Source organism: Anarrhichthys ocellatus, unplaced genomic scaffold (genome assembly GCF_004355925.1).
Source record: "Anarrhichthys ocellatus isolate YVR2014 unplaced genomic scaffold, GSC_Weel_1.0 scaffold106, whole genome shotgun sequence".
Lineage (NCBI taxonomy): Eukaryota > Metazoa > Chordata > Actinopteri > Perciformes > Anarhichadidae > Anarrhichthys > Anarrhichthys ocellatus.
Window position 1 is genome coordinate 829,774 of NW_022280136.1, and position 16,661 is coordinate 846,434.

The 16,661-nt window shown below is 43.3% G+C and overlaps 1 protein-coding gene across 5 annotated transcripts in view; it reads right to left on the reverse strand.

Moving 5' to 3' along the window:
- hdac5 (histone deacetylase 5) overlaps positions 1–16,661 on the reverse strand; it is a 53,591-nt gene that overhangs the window by 7,277 nt on the left and 29,653 nt on the right. For 4 of the 5 annotated variants that reach the window (XM_031876203.1, XM_031876202.1, XM_031876201.1 and 1 more), the window contains 17 exons: positions 16,439–16,598; positions 16,220–16,325; positions 14,495–14,628; positions 12,565–12,696; positions 12,285–12,394; positions 9,292–9,408; positions 8,772–8,883; positions 8,464–8,577; positions 8,156–8,349; positions 7,956–8,074; positions 7,663–7,858; positions 3,621–3,732; positions 1,619–1,752; positions 1,125–1,245; positions 518–567; positions 309–416; positions 157–212 (listed from right to left, as the gene is read on the reverse strand). In XM_031876203.1, coding sequence (XP_031732063.1) covers positions 157–212; positions 309–416; positions 518–567; positions 1,125–1,245; positions 1,619–1,752; positions 3,621–3,732; positions 7,663–7,858; positions 7,956–8,074; positions 8,156–8,349; positions 8,464–8,577; positions 8,772–8,883; positions 9,292–9,408; positions 12,285–12,394; positions 12,565–12,696; positions 14,495–14,628; positions 16,220–16,325; positions 16,439–16,598 — 2,075 coding nt within the window. The remainder of the gene's footprint in view (positions 1–156; positions 213–308; positions 417–517; positions 568–1,124; positions 1,246–1,618; positions 1,753–3,620; positions 3,733–7,662; positions 7,859–7,955; positions 8,075–8,155; positions 8,350–8,463; positions 8,578–8,771; positions 8,884–9,291; positions 9,409–12,284; positions 12,395–12,564; positions 12,697–14,494; positions 14,629–16,219; positions 16,326–16,438; positions 16,599–16,661) is intronic. The other variant, XM_031876200.1, reaches the window with a different exon arrangement.

Sequence of the window (16,661 nt, forward strand, 5' to 3'; positions counted from 1 at the left end):
ACACACACACACACACACACACACACACACACACACACACACACACGCGCACACACACGCGCACGCACACAAATGCAGGACACACATATACAAGCCGTTAGTCGTCGCCGACACGTAGTGAGGTATTCAGCTGTGTAACGATGAACTGGTACTGACATGGCAGTGGACTCCTCAGCGTGGTGACCTGGTGGACGCACCACTGCGAAGCCATTCTAGTGTGGAAACAGACACAGAGTGAAGGACGGGTCAGACGCTGTGTCACGTTTGTCAAGCAGAAGTGCACTTGTGAGTGTTTCCCTGCGCGTTACCTTCAGCTCCCCCGCCGCCACTCTGAAGGCCAGCTCGATGACGGAGCCGACCGCCATGCGGACCGCCGCCGACGAGTGCATCTCGTTCCACACGGTGTCACTGTCCACCTGCCGGGGACACGCAGAGATCAGACCGGAGCTAAGACACTGACACGCAGACACATGAGACAGAGGTGGGCCGAGAGAGGCGAGTAGAGAGATAGCCTCACCCCAATTCCTCCACAGGGAAGAACAGCGTACATCTTCTGGCTGATTGGACCTGGAACAAAACAGAGTACAGGTTACTTACAGGTCTTGTGGTGTGTATTGATGTGTTCACACACACGCGCAGTGCCATTACATAAAAGTGGAAGACACGAACAGATGCAACAATTACCGCAGAAACGTGGAATTCAACTGGCGCGTGGAATTTGAATAATGCTCTGATACGGTGAATGCAGCAACTCCGGATGATGTTATGAACCCAGAAAGGACGGTGTTTGGTTTCCCAACATATCTGGGACTTCCACTTATTTAGGAAATGGTTACCCGTCTCGCGGTCAAAGTAGCACGAGTAACACAAGGCGAGAATTTGCTCGGTGTTTGGCGTGAATGCAGCATAAGGCGGGATGCATTACAGAGAAGCAGAATTACAGATTTAGCCTCAAGCTAAACAGCCGGTCACATCAGGGGTTAAGTGCCTCTTTATGCTGGGGGGGGCTAAACAATGTAGAAGGGTTTTATATCATAAATACAGTATACATGTGTCACAGCTACATACTATATAGGGATATAGGTCACTCAGATAGACAGACAGACAGACAGACAGACAGGTACCCAGCAGCTTCTTGTGGTCCAGTTTGTGTCGATTCAGCGGACTGGTTCCGTACAGCAGAGTGTGGAACTCTGAATGGACGGACTGGATCTCATCCAGAGACGCTTTACGCCCCCGAATCCTCTGCTCACACACACACACACACACACACACACACACACACACACACACACAAAGAGAGTTTGAGTAAGGAGTCTGCACATTTTTATTTCCCTATAAGACAAAATAAATGGATATTTGGCAACTACTAGAATCAACTATTGTAAAGCACAATACAGACACCACGTGTTAAGTGTGATGGTGATGATGATGAGGAGATCAGCTGTGCTAACTACCATGAAGGCTTTAAAGTCGACTCCTGGTAGGCGAATGTTAGAAGCATATTGTAGTGCATGCTGGGATAGCCTGCACCAAAACCATGACCTCTCGGCATTGTGGGCATAGCTCTGCTGTGTGTACAAAGGTCCTGATTGTGTGCGTGTGTGTGTGCGTGTACCTCACAGCGGCCCAGCAGGCCCGTCTCCTGCAGTCGGGACCAGATACTTTGCACTCTCCCAGCATGCTCTGGGTGGATGTGAGCGTTGCCACACACACACTGATGCTTCAACATCAGACTGTCATACACCAGCCCTGGAGAAGGAGAGAGAGTATTCTCAAATAAAAGATACAGAACAATACTCCAATACCTGTACAAATGACAGCTGGGATCAATTGAATACTGGGTAAAAAAAAGAAAAAGAAAGAGGAATAAAGAAATAAACAGCAAAGTAAAAGCAACATATAACAACATACAGTTTTTTTATTTACTTTGTGTGTGTTGACTTTGAGAGCCTCTGTGTTGCATGTCTTGTTCGTACTTGACAATGTGCTGTATATGAGTCTCCTGAGTGATGATACTACGTATATTAATATTCTCACCTTTTTTCATTGTTTGTGCACACATTGTAAAGCGTCAATATTGTATAACCTTTTAAATGTAATCTTATATTCAGTTTTTAGGTTTATTTTGTAACATCTTCTTCTTGGGACTACAGATGAAAAATAGCCTTTTGGCTAACTCTGGCGCATTTACAGCAATGTTTTTACTAATGTGCACTGTCCCTCATCAAATAAACCAATAAATAAAACAACATACAGTTAATGGTTGGCATCATAAATTCACCAGTACAAAAACAAATGTGTTAACGGTCCTTCTCCGTGTATTTTGTAGTGACAAATAAGCACCACAAGATGTCAGCAGCTACAAGTGTAACATGTGTGAGACATGCGGGACACATTTACCACAATGCTAATATAAAAGGCCTCATCTGAATCCACTATTGACATGACGAGCTAATGTTGGGAGCGTTCTGAGGATGTAGTCATTCAAAAGGATCTCATCACTAGGAGCTTTCCTAAATTACACTAAAAGTTTCTCACTTAGAGTTTCCTTTTAAGACCTTTTATAAAAGCTAAGGAACTGAGAGAACTCTTCAGCTAAGAGAACGGCTCTATTGCTATCGACGGCGCCATGTTTATTCAATCATCATCTCTCTGCCGTTATTGGATTGTTTGGACTTCTTTAGTGGAGCTGATTGGATCTTCGTTAACTCGTCTACTGTTAGCGATAAGAGGCTTTATGAATTACTCAAAAGAACAAACACGTATTCTAAGGAGCTTCTCCAAACTCGGCAGGTTAGAGGCTGCTTTTAACCTGCGATGTTTGCTTGATAAAATGCCTCCCAAATACTTAAAGCCACAGAACAAACGAAGATGAATAGTCATAAATGATGGAGCTTGTGTTCCCTGAACTCTTGGGTGACTGATAAAAGAGAAATACTGGCTTTGTACTGACAGCAAACAGCAGCAGCATTAATGCAGCAGATCGGGGATTTCACACTTGAACGTGATCCACGATACTCATAAACCAGGAAATTAGCTACAATAGACAAAACAGATACTTAAGAACTGATGCCATTTCAATCATTTCACTTCAGTTGATTTTTCAATGTGAATTTTGTCATCGGATGCACCAGTTTAAAGCTCATACTTCAAAGCGACCCGCCGGATCGGAGAGTAGTCAAAGGAGCGGCTGTTAACCGGTGGATGAACAGTATTCCATTCCCTTTAATGTTTTCACAATAAAAGTCCAATGTTATTGTTGCCGCTCCCTGCAGTATAAGTAGACTTGTTCTATTGAAGAATAGCTGCTTCCTAAGAATTCTTCAAAATAAAAGTCCCCCCCCCCCCGGATTTTGGTACTTTAGGCTTTTATGCTAAAATGCTGATTGCTCTCCTCAGAGTTAGTCATTAGAGTTAATGCGTCCTGACGTAATCGGATGGGAGAAGTCGCATTGAAAAGTCAAGTGTGTAACACGACAGAGAGCCGGCAGCCCCCCCCCCCCACGTTGCTAGGCAACAGCTGCGGTGTCTTTCAGTGGGCGGTCTGACACATCTGACGCTACAAAAACTCTCCGTCTGGTGACGACAACCAGACGTGCACACAGAAAGAAACTGACCGGTGGTGAAGAGGTGTTTGATGGGATTGACGGTGGCCGCGGGGGAGGACTGCTCTCTTCCCAGAGGTCTGTGGGGCAACAGGGACTGGAACACGCCCAGGTGCTGCAAGGCCTGATGGGAAAGAGAGAGGAGAGAAAGTTCTGATTCATAGAGATCGGCGTGTGTATGTGTGTGTGTCATGCTTAACACCCCCCCCCTCATCACACACACACTGAAATTACTATAATTCTATACAAGTGCATCAGTGCACGAATACAGGCTAAAACTCAGGATTGAAGTATTGACTGATTTAATAGAAAATCAATGGAGCATTGCAACGACAACACTTTTCACTATTACATTCGTGTTCAGCTTTTCCTGAAACTCGGACCGACCGTCTGTGAAACTTCACCGATGATCGACAACCTCCACGGAGTGATTCTGAGGTCGGTCCAAGCACTGCAGACGCACGCACACACACACACACACACGCGTCTTCTGTAGCGTCTATATATAGGGAGTGTTGCTGTGCTCCCTGCTGCGAACTGGGTGACTCATCATGTGTGGGTGGACACTAAAACACACACACACACACACACACACACAGACAGACACGTCAAGATATACAGACGTACAGAAAGACACACAGCAACGGGTCCAGTGGTTGAGTCACCAGGCTGGTGATGTCACTGCAGCGTCAGCAATCGTGTGTGTGTGTGTGTGTGTGTGTCTCTGCTCAAGCTTGACTGACCGTATGTACATGTCACAAAATCCTACCCTTTTCTCTGTTTCTGTAAAATGTCAAAGCTTTCTGTGGATGACTCATCCTGTACTTGTGTGCTTATGGAGAGAGGACATTTTTTTAAATTGAATTTAAGATCTTGGACTGATCCATTCATCAGTGGACCAAACTTGTCTTAGGAGTCAGTCTGTTAACGGATTGTATATATAATTACTTTGAAGCAATTTTGAGTTTGAACACTTCCCAATTATGTTGACAACATACTGTTTGACTTGAATTATAGGATAATATAACTCTTTATATTGATATGGTATTGTATGTTTAAAACCTCTTCTCATTCCTGCATAATTTGCCTAAAACACCTATCAACCGCGTACCCAAAGTAAACTGACAGCTCTTATTGAACCATTGGGAGTACATGCATGGTTTTAGTCTTTATTGAACGGCAACACTCTGAAGTTTCTTCACAATCAGTCAGAATCACCGTAAGTGCTACTAGCATTGAGCTAATGCGTTTTCAGCACAGTGAAAGAGGAGCATTTTACTTGCACCTAGATTTGTTTTGGCCAACAGATGGCAGCAGCTACCTATGGCTGGGACTTACAGTCTTGAAAAGACTCCGTCGACAGCCAACAGTCATGACACCTAGTATAAGTTAAAATTTGGTAACAATACGACAGAAAATTAATATTTTACGCAAGGTTTACTAAGAGTGCTGCCACGTAAAGACGCATTTGGAGGCTTGCGTCACCACATCAAAATGCATATACTACGATAAACTACACTTCTGAAATTCAAACTATAGTTCATTTATGTCAATGTATGGTTAACTATATCATATTTAACCATTATCAACTTTCACAGATTCTTGAAAATTCTCATGAACCAGACTTTAGTCTTCATACTCTGTCCCAGGAACTTGACTCATGGTTTCCAGTTCAGGTTAGAAAACTTTCCCAGCATTCAATCTGATAAATCTGCATATCCTTGGCTTCGTAATTTCATTGGCTATATGGAGCCTGAGTTTGAACTGGATCTGTTGCGATTGGCTCGAGCTATACCCAAAGAAGTGAGGCGAGCATTGTCTTTCAAAGCGGACTCTCGTTGGCTGTTCCAGACTGTGGCCGGGCTATAGAAGCTCCTATTGGGTCAAATGAGGTGTCAATCTAACCGGCGGAATGTAGGCTCCATTTTGCGATGAAAATCTCCGCTCTGTTGACACGGAACGTGAAGTTATGCCCGAAATATGATCGCGAGTTATCATATCTGCTGGCTAATTTGAAATGATGCAACAACCCCCTGTGGGTCTTTATGGACGTACTAATGTGTTTTGGACTAAATCTTTTACTGGATTCGATCGAGTGGACTCTTAGCCACCTAGCAAGACCGTTTTTGCTGGACTAGCATGCACGAGGGGGACGTTATGAATCATAATCGGTGAGTCACGGCGATATTTTATCGGCTATTTTTGGAGTGCTTGTTTGACAGAGACGTTAACTGTACCTGCTGTTGTTATTGTATCTTGAAATGGTTTGCATAAATCGAATTACAAGAACCGTAGTTTTCTAATGAGATATCACATTAATACTCATTGTTACAGGGCAGTTGTGTGCATAACACAAATATGCAGTTATCACTCTGACGGCCCACGAGCGGGCTGTCAGAGTGAGAAGACGATAATGGTACAATATCAACATGAAGGTCTAAAATGATTTGACCCCCTCCCGTTGCAGTCATCAGTCACTTTGCTGTGGCCGCGGGCACATATCTTTTTTTTCCACCTAATTGCGAGAGAGAACATTCAGTTCCTCCCGGGGTGGAATTATATATTATTATGCCTTCTGTTTATCGTAATGACTCACCAGGGGCAGATGCAGACGTGAAATATAATGCTTTTCAAAACGTACACATTCACTGGGCAAAATAAGAGCAGTGCTTCAACTTGGGTTACACAACGTTTCCACTATTTTTCATATTTTATTTCCCTAATTTATGTGCACTTTCAGCTCAGTGTGAGAGTCTTGACCACGTTTCGGAGTCTTTAACTGCTTTATTTTTCTCTCCTCTCCTCTGCTCTCTGTGTTTCATCGTGGGCGGGGCTTTTTGCGGAGCGGGGACGGAGCTCAAACACTCAAATAAAAACGTGCATGCAGGCCGAAATTCGATTTGTTCAGGTGCTCCGTCGGGGAGATACGGTACCTTAAACCAGGTAAGAGAAGAAGAGCTATGAGTAAGGAAAAAGTCTGCTAGCCGTTAGGCTAATTTATGCAGTGTTAAATGCCAGAGGCTTCAGCTAATACTGCTCAACGAGCAACCCAGAATATACAGTATATATTCTCCTATTCTGGCATTTCAAGGAGACATGGTCTGGGTAGCAGGAGTCAGAACAGTGGAAATGTGAAATGATCACCTGATTTAAATGGCTGAAGAGGACGGAACAAATAGGAGGAGTAGATCATAAATCCTCCACTGGCAACAGATTTGAGAAGGTCGATATGCTGTATAGTTACAGTAATAACTTGTGTTGTTCATTCTTTTGGTTAGATCAAAAGGGCCTCAGCAGTCCACACTCCAACTGCACACAATGTGTTGTTTCTCTGAAGAAGGAGCACAACAAGAGAAAAAAAAAAATACAAAACTAGAGTGACACGCAAACGCACTCAGGACTTTTGCGTGTGAAAAAATCGAGGGCGAAAACGCACCCGGAGCCATCTCGGGTTTGGACTGAGGGACTGTAACAAGGCCGGCCGTCAGCTGCGATGAGTAAGATATCTAAAACACGGCAACATCTGCAGCGGAGCAAACACAGTGAGGCTGAAAACAGCAGGAGGTCGGGCCGATGATGCGTTTGTGTGACTCATCCCTCTGTGGGATGAAGATTCTGCGCAACCAAAAGGCCTCGAGCTTAAGACTGACCCGAGAACCTGACGATGCCCCCGCATTGCTATCAGAAGAGCTCAAGTAACCCTTCGTCGATCCGTCCCATCATGTTCTAAACGTGTTCGTTTCAACCGATGTCAAAGTGGCCGTTGAGGGACGCAAAAAAAGTGGATATTGTTACAAACGAACAACACTTAGGTTGGTATTGTTTTGCAGTCTAACTACTAAGACTCGGAGAGCCAGATCCTGGACGTATCAACCATTTACCCACTACTTCTAGCCAGCTAGGTAAAAAAATATTCATTACAAGCGTTTCAATTATTCATCCATTACTTTATCTAACTATTTCAACCATTTATTACTATATTATTATTATATTATCCTCGCCTCACTAGCATCACACCAGCCTCTACAGAGCAAAGCATTGCAAGCACACAAACCTGCGTGTAGCTACCCCTCTCCTCTTCGTCGCCCTCCCTCAGCTGGATGATGTCGTCGTCTTCTTCCTCTTCATCCAGCTCGCTCTCTGTGCTCTCCCCTTTCACGTGCACACTCCCATGCTCTTCCTCACTCTTCACGTGCACACCGAGCCGCTCGGAGGAGGGTGTGCTGTCGTCTGACCCCTCCTTCTGAAGCCTGATTGGTCAGAGTGACAGGTACGGTAACATACAGTACATAGAAATAAAGACACTTGCTCAGTCATTGATGCTGACTGCTGTCAAAAATGCTACACCTGTGTAGGCTCGCCCCTTCGTCGTCCTCCTGCATGTCATTGGTCTCTGTTAGCTCCTCCTCAGTCTCCTCCGGGTGAGTGGGCGGAGGCCTAGGAAGCTCCGCCACTTTCGATAGAATCTATACACACACACACACACAAGGTGATGTTAGTGAGTGAGTGTGCTCGTGTGTGAAAGTTTTTTTTGTTTGTTTTTTAACCTTGTAGTGTTTCTCCAGGAAGTGCTGGTGTTGCTGCTGGACCACCAGCTGCTGCAGGGCCTGGGGGGACTGGGGCAGAGGTGCACTCTGGGTCCGAGCCAACGGCCGGTGGCGAGGCAACTTGTTGACCGCCCGCATGCTGCTGGACACGCCTCTCTCTGCCGTAACCAGCGGCGACTGGCTGTACATGGGGACTAAGTAGGCGGAAGGGTCATAGCAGACAGACAATGAGTTAAGGGTGGACACTAACCTGGATGTTAGCATGCACGTAAGTGTACTTGTGTGAGTGTGTGTGTGTGTGTAGGTACCAGCTAGCATAGCAGTCTGTTGTCTGGCCTGCTCCAGCAGTAGTACATGCTGCAATAACGAGGAATGGGCAGAATGAGAGCTGGGGGGCGCTGTCTCTACCTCATGCCCCACCCCTGCAAAGAAACATTAATAAGTCATGACTCGCTCCAAAAAATAGAATCAACTTCGAAAACTAAATGTTTCTCCATGTGAATAAATCATATTGAACGACACATACATATTTATATACAGTGGCTACAATGTATATTGCTGAAACATAATAATTAAAGTGTAATAACTTATAATTATGAGCTATGGTAAAGCTTACCTGCGGGTAGGGAGGATGTGGAGAGAAACTTCCCTGTTAGAGCTCCGCCCCCTCGCAGCGATAGGATGGCTTGACGCTCAGCCTCTTGCTGGTTGGACAGTGCCTGGGAGGTCTGGGGGGGGCATTACCATGGTTACCACACAGACAAGTTAAAGCAGCCACCACTCAACCACGAGAGTTGATCAAAATGAACAGCCATCATTTCAGCCTGTTTTTCTTTTTTTTTACTTCTGGGTGAAATACTATTTAAGACAGTGTTATAAATCTGCCTCCTTAAGCATTGAAAACTGCATCTGCAATGGTAACTAACTAGTGAACGGTCAACTGTGCAGTATTTCTGTCTTGTCCTGCACACTGAGCCCCAGAGAGAACAGAAGCAGCAACCCTACATTTAGTCTACTGTGAAGATAACATTACTAATCGTCTCATTCTCTACAGGATGCTGGTGTTACATATATTCAGTATGTGTTTTTGTGCGCCTCTGTGTTTTTTGGAGTGCGTATGTGCTGCGTTGACCCACCGTGATGTGTGAGTTGGCAGGGAGGCCCAGGGAAATGTTCGGCAAGGAGGGCGAGGTGTAAAGATTCAGAGGACTCAATGTCCCATCAGCCCCCAGCGTCTGATGGAGAGATCTCAGCTGCAGACAGACAGACAGACACGTCAGCAGACTGGTTAGTTGCAGAGTCTTGCTCCGTGGAGTCTCAGCGGACGATGAGGGGTTGGTCTGATGGTTATTCACTGTAGATTCACTGTAGATTCTTCCAAGTTGCTATGGTAACCATTGTTTTTAACATCTATCGTAAGCATCGACGAACAGAATCTCTCTTTCAAACCAAGTCTGTTCACTCTCTGGATCCTGTTTCTAGTGCTTCTTTCCTGGGCTTGGCTGTTTCAATGCATATTTAATAACTCAATAATATTCACAGGGCTCGAAAGCAACAGTTGCCAGGTCGCCATTGGCCACCATTTTGAGAAATTAGAAACCAATTTTTAACTTTTTAACTGTATAAAAAAAATAAAATAAACAGCAAAAATAAAAATACATTAGTGCTGGGCAACGATTAAAATATTTAATCGCGATTAATCGCATGGATTTTTTGCGATTAATCGCAATTAATCGCATTGTTATGGCAAAGTTCAATAATTAATTAAAAAGTAGTGTATTGCGCACTTTTATTTTAAAAGTACTGCTATATGAACAAAAGGGCAATAACATTTGGTTCACGAGATGCAGGTAGCATGTTTTATACTTAATGTGAATATAATCCATACTTTGTTGGCATCTTATTCTGAAAACCGGATGTTCGTCTGAAGAAACCGAATGTTGTCTCACGTTAATGTTTCCGCTAACTTTCAAAGTCCTTCGCTCGCTCCCGATCTGTGCCGTTTAAATGCGTTTACTGTGAATTTCAGCATATAGGTGCACTAAAATGTAAGTGTCTGCTGAGTTGACCACGGAGATCTGAGTGTCTGCTGACTTTACCGCAACGATGTCCAGTAGTCTCCAGGGAGAGCAACAGCTGGTGCAGCTTCTCTCTTTATTTCTGCCCCCCCTCGACCAGAAGTGGAAGTCGCCTTTTCTCTACGGCAACCCTGAAGGGACATCATATCTCCAATACAAAACGATAAACATGAGACAGTCTGACTATAGGATGTTTGCTGGCTTTTATCCCACTGTTCTTATCGTCCTCTTGTTGTTATTTATATGTATTGTCTCTTGTCTTTCAATAAAAAATAAAAAAATTATAATAAATTTAAAAAATGCGTTAACGCGCGATAAAATAATTGTCGGCGTTAATTAATGAATGTGTTAACGCAAAATTAACGCGTTAACTTGCCCAGCACTAAAATAAATATTTAGTATTTGTTACTAAATATTAGTGATATTTAAATATTGCTGTCACAGAACCGGAACCAAACAACGCTGACATTGCGCTGGTGCCTTTACTTACGTGCACACAGGAGCATTTTAAACAAATAGAAAGATAGAAGCAACCGAAAGCTGATGCCCGGTTGCCAGGGTGGCAGCCCGCTTTTAAAAGTTCCTGCTGAGCCCTGATCCCTATCAAACACATCTGCCAATGATCTCAACTGTCTCCAGGCTTCAATCCTCAAATAAAAGCCAACCTGCACATATTGGGATAAATGATGATGATGCTTGTGAGCCGGCATATACAAGCCTCATTATCCCCGTTTATAAAAGGAGGACCATGCTCTCCAACAAGGAAACACCCACAACCTGTTAACATCTGTTCAGTGCCCTCTTAAGGAAGTAGTTGATACAGTACAGCCCATAATAAACTCCTCCCTAGTGAGTGGCTATGTTTGAGTATTCTGTGATTCAACATTTAATGAAACCTGGAGAGATAATCTAAGGCATTTCAGGCTGTACCAAAGTATTGATTCAAATGTTTATTAGGCGTTCAATTTGAACACCTCAGAGCGGTTTGTTTCTTATCTACAACATAGACTTTTGTGCTACTGTCTCTTGTGTTACTCCAAAGTTATATTTACTTTGCATTAAACATGCCTCTGCTGGGATCAGTTTATAAAACATTCCTTATCAATGCTACGCTGACGACGTGCTGCTATATTTCCCCTAAAAACCAAACCAAACACATATTATTGAGTCTTTTCTAAGTTGACTCGAGGATGCCCAAGATTCTCTCCATCTTAATAAGGTGGTTGAGACATTTTGATGATGGAAGTAAATCTATCTAATCTAATTTCTTGGGATTATCTTCAAATGCTTCACATCCCTAAAATCTGTACAACCTAAGCTAAAAGGTTATGGAATTCAACAAACCACAATAATTGTTTTAAGTAATGAATTATTAAATAGTAAAATATATCTGACTTTTAAATCTGTCATCAAATTTGAATAGAGATACACAATATACATATTCTTTCTTGAATAATTAAAACTTTAGAAACATGAACAGAATATTTTTCAACAGAACGAACGTAATTTGAGCCATTTTTTTAAAATATTTGACACTGTAAAGGCGTTGATAGTTTCATTATGTTCCGTACGTAACGTGAGGTAATGATAGAAGCCTTCTGCTGCGAAAAGACTGAACGCTTGAGCCGTTATGGTTGTTATTTTAGAGCCATTTAAACTATTTCAATAATGCAAAGAACAATATCCCGCGAGAGCTTTTTAAAGGGTCAGACTGTGGAACATTTTACTCCTCGCTGTCAGTTCCATCCCATCTATCACATATTTAAAATTCCATATTAAGACACACCCTTTTAGAATTCCCCTTCGTAACTATAAAATCGCTTTAGTTCAAACTGTTACAGCTTGTTACCTTTTCAGTTCTGCAAAGGTTTTGATGTATTTTACATTTTTCCAGTAAAGGTCAACACTTATTTTGTAAATGTACAAACCACAGTGAACTGTAGGGGGCAGGCTGAGCTGTGTGTCCCGTATGAAGACATGACTGGTGTAAATGTAACCAGCATGAGTCGGTGAGTGTAAAGGAACCATAAAAATAAAGTGTTGAGATGTACCTCAGTCTGTATGTTGGGGACCGACCCCGTGTTGCCATTGGCGATAGCCGAGTAGGAACTGTTGGGACTGCTGGGACCAGAACCTGGAGCGCTGTTACAGAGAGAGGAGACTGGTCGAGAGACAAAGAGAGAGAGAGAGAGAGAGAGAGAGAGTTAACTCATGAAATCCAAATTACACATTACACTAAACACACTATTACTGTGATTTTATGACTGTTTGCAACCTCGCGCTTCTTTCAGAATGCAGAACACTGTCATGTGCAGCATTGTGTGTGTTCACCTGATATCTCTATGGCTCTCTTCTTAAAGGTGCTGATAACGGTTCCATCCTTCCTGCGGAGGAGCGGAGAGCTCCGCCTCTCTGCCACCTTCTGCTTCAATCGTGAACGCACCTTAAGGTTGGGCTCCGAGACTGGAGACAGGGGGAGAGAGAGAGGGGGGGGGGGGGGGGTGAAAACAGCTCAGCTCGGTGCCAAAAAATGTGTTTCCGTGCAATTAATTGGCACTAGGGCTGGGCTATATGTACTGATATACTGTTAGATTTTGGATAACCCATTATTGTTATATAAGTGTTGTCTTTTCCTGTTTTTTCTAGGCTGCATTACAGTAGAATGATGTCATTTTCTGAACTTACCAGTTCTATTATTTGCCTTTACGCACTCAGTCATCATATCCACATTGTTGCTGATTATTTATCAGAAATCTCATCTAAAATGTAGATATTTTGTAAAAGCACCAATGGTCAACCCTACAATATCGTCCTAATACCGATAGTGAGGTATTTTGTTACAAATACTCCGATTTCTTTTCTCCACATCGCCCAGACCTAATTTACACGACAATATATTTGTTCAAACCTTTGTCATTTCACACAGAATGTAAATATTAAGGTGCAGAAAAAAAGCGACGTCTGTTTTTTCTGGAGCCAAGTAGATTTTTCGTAGCTTCAACATTGCGAATAAAGGCATCAACCAATCACGTTATTCGGAACAGATATTTTCAATAGGTAATCTTATGTAGTACGGAGGCTCCGTTGTCCGAGCCAAGAAGGCAAACTTTATTCCTCCTTTCAACATCGGCAAAGGCAGCGCAGATCAGATCCCCTTCTTCCGTTCTTACCTTTCACAACAAAAGCCCTAAACATATACACTGCGTGACTGTAGCTTTTAATCTCGTGTTATTTGTTTCATTCCCTTTTCAAGGGCAGGGTTTTGCTCGGCAGAGTATTTGGTGGGGGGTATTTAAGGCGCCTGGTGATTTGCCAACAGGAGACTATCGGAGAGCAGGCTGTCTTGGTAAATCCTACATTACATTTTGGCCGGCTGGCTGGTTTGCTGGATGAGCAGCCACAGCAGGTGTATTTTAAGGTGGCTTTGGTCTAAAAGTCAGGGTTGAGGGCAAAGAGCAGCAAGAGGGGTAAAAAAAGCATCTAGGTTTTATTGGTTTGAGCCACCTGAACAGCTTCCAGCGGTCCTAAAAGCTGGAAAAGCTGGATGTTTTATCACTGCTTACCTATGGACTATGTGGGATCAGGGCGGCCAATGATTGATCTATCTTGAACATGTCTATGAGTTAGAACCATTGACTGTATATAAGGAGTGAATGTAGTCATCGTGACATCACCCATTGCTTTGTGGACTGCCGTTTTGAAACATCGAGTTTGTTCTTGGATTTTTGCAACCAACGAATGGAAGTGACCGTATTTGGATTGAAGAGGACTTTTGAGACCATAAACTCATGTTTACTATGTTTACTGAGGTAATATATCAAGTGAGAAGTAGAGTCATTTTCTCATAGACTTCTATACAATCTGACTTCTTTTTGCAATCAGAGGAGTCGCCCCCTGATGGCCATTAGAGAGAATGCAAGTTTAAGGCACTTCTGCATTAGCTTTACTTTTCAGAAGCGAAGGTTGCCGCCTGGTTAGAACTGAAACAGTGCTTGTGTGTGTGTGCGTGTGTGTTCCCTTTAGGTTTGGGCTAGCTCTTCCCTGGTGAGTCAGACTCACACTGACTCACACATACACACACATATATATATACAGTATATAACATAAACACACCACACTCCACCTCCGCAAAATCCTTCGTCAGATAACTTTTTAATGGCAAAGGGACAAATCATGCACGCATGCACACACACACATGCACACACACACAGACACACACACAAAAACACATATCCTCCCACTGTCTGCATCCGTCTCCTACCTGTCTTGCGGAGCGGGAAGTCGTCTTTGCCCTCGTAGTTCCCCAGCAGCGGGGGCAGTTTGTAGGAGGGAGGAGTTCCTGGGGTGTTGCTCTGCGGAGGAGAGCCCTGATCCAGGGAGATGTGCTGGGCTCCCCTGCACACGCGCACACACACACACACACACACACACACACACACACACACACACACACAGAAACAGGAGGAGAAAGCAAATTAGGCGGCCGCTAAGTGTCATTTTCTCCACTTAACTTAGTCGTTTCCTACATTTCCTAGAATGCCTCTCCTGTTATTTCCTGTTGCTGTGGAAATATTTTTGTATTGACGTTTTATTTCTCAACGTTGGTTCAAAATGGATTTGGGGAAAAAGCTTTGCGAGGACCGACACAAAACCTGACGTTTTCTTCCTGTAGGGACTGTTGAAATGAACTGGACGTGACATCGTGTCTTTTCTGGCCCTTTTCAGACATGGAATATATTACTGTTAATGTATTTTTTTGTCATTCAAACATAAGGAAAAAAGTGATAATTTTGTATTCATTATTTATTATGTATTTGTCAAGCCACTATCAGTATCAAATCGCTCTTACATGGCAAAAAAATGATCTTTCAAGGCCAAAAGTAAAAAGTACGATGGTGCAAAATATTAAAAATAATTGCGGTGCTAGGGGAGGTGAGTAATATTTAGAGAAAAAAACATTCCTGAGATTAAAGTCACAAATCTACGACAAAAAACATGGATGTTCTCTGAGATCAAAGTGGTAAAATGATGTGCCTCATAACACGAACAGGGATCTTCAGTGAGAACAGACTGTGTCATCTATTTAATAAAGGATATCTCAACCGAAATGACAACAGGTACAGTTTAATATTTCCAGTCCCTTTTTCTTTCTTTTCTTTTTTCAAATAATAGCAGGGCTATACTATCGGAGGGTTAAATTTATATTGTGGGGCATTTCCCAAAAGATGGGACATTACAGAAATGTGCAATGTGTGCAAGATGTGGCACTTTTATAGACTATCAAATGATGTGTCATCAGAGCCAAATCACCTCCTGTCTTAATTTACATATAGGTTACAGTTATGTCTAAAGCAACTCGAGTGACCCGCTAATGTTTACTTACGGTCTAACTGACGCATTTGAATTAGTGTCGCCGTCAAATACTTGCATATATATATATATATATATATACTGTATAAATACACGTATAGAGACCAATTTTGGAAAAGTTACCAATCGACATAATTCATGTTCGTAAAAAAATTGGTGCTATTTTTCAGCATTTCGACTCTGATATTTTAAAGGGTGTGACGTAATGTCTTCAGTTCCCACTTAGGAAATGATTGACGGCAAAATAAAGCGGTAAAATATTCTAAATATAGCGTACAAACCTTAACTGATTTTGATATTTTTTCTGCGGCAGTACCTCGCTTTGCTCCTGTGCTGGTCCTCCCATCTATGTATAAGTACCTCATACAACCCCACTTCGAAAAACATCTGAACTGTCCCTTTAAGCCTGGGGCCAGACTACACAACCGTGCTGAAGGGACACTGTTCACCCCAGGCAATGAGGAGGGATCACACACTCTGATCCGGGACTGAGAAACAGTTTTCACTTTTGTAACTGGAATCGCTAAATAACTGCTAGTACAGAAGACGCAGCTTAAATTCACATTAAGAAAATATATACATTATATTTATTTATTTCCAAAAACAAAATCCTCACCAGCACTTTGGGGAGAAGGAATGGTTCAGTCCGCCGATGCCGGGCTCTTTCTTATTGAGAAGGAACTCCTGCAGCTTCAGCTTCACCTCTGTACTGGCGATGGCACCTTCAGGGGAAACAGAGCACATCACAAGAGAGTGAGGGGCGGTGGGGCGGGGGGGGCTTCGGCGTCTCTGTGCCGATGTCTCGTGGGTGGACAGCGGTGGCGGCGTCACCTACTCTCTTTGCCCTTCTCCTTGTTCCTCAGCAGCAGCAGCTGCTGCTCCAGCCGGTGCTTCTCCTGCTCCTCGTGCCTCTGCTGCTCCAGCTTCCTCTTCTGCTCCAGCTCCTGCTGCCGCTTCGCCGCCAACAGCTCCTGTTGTTGCTTGCACACACACACATGCACACGCACCCACACACACATTCACATTTTACTGAAGTGACGAGGAGAGAGGGTTTTTCC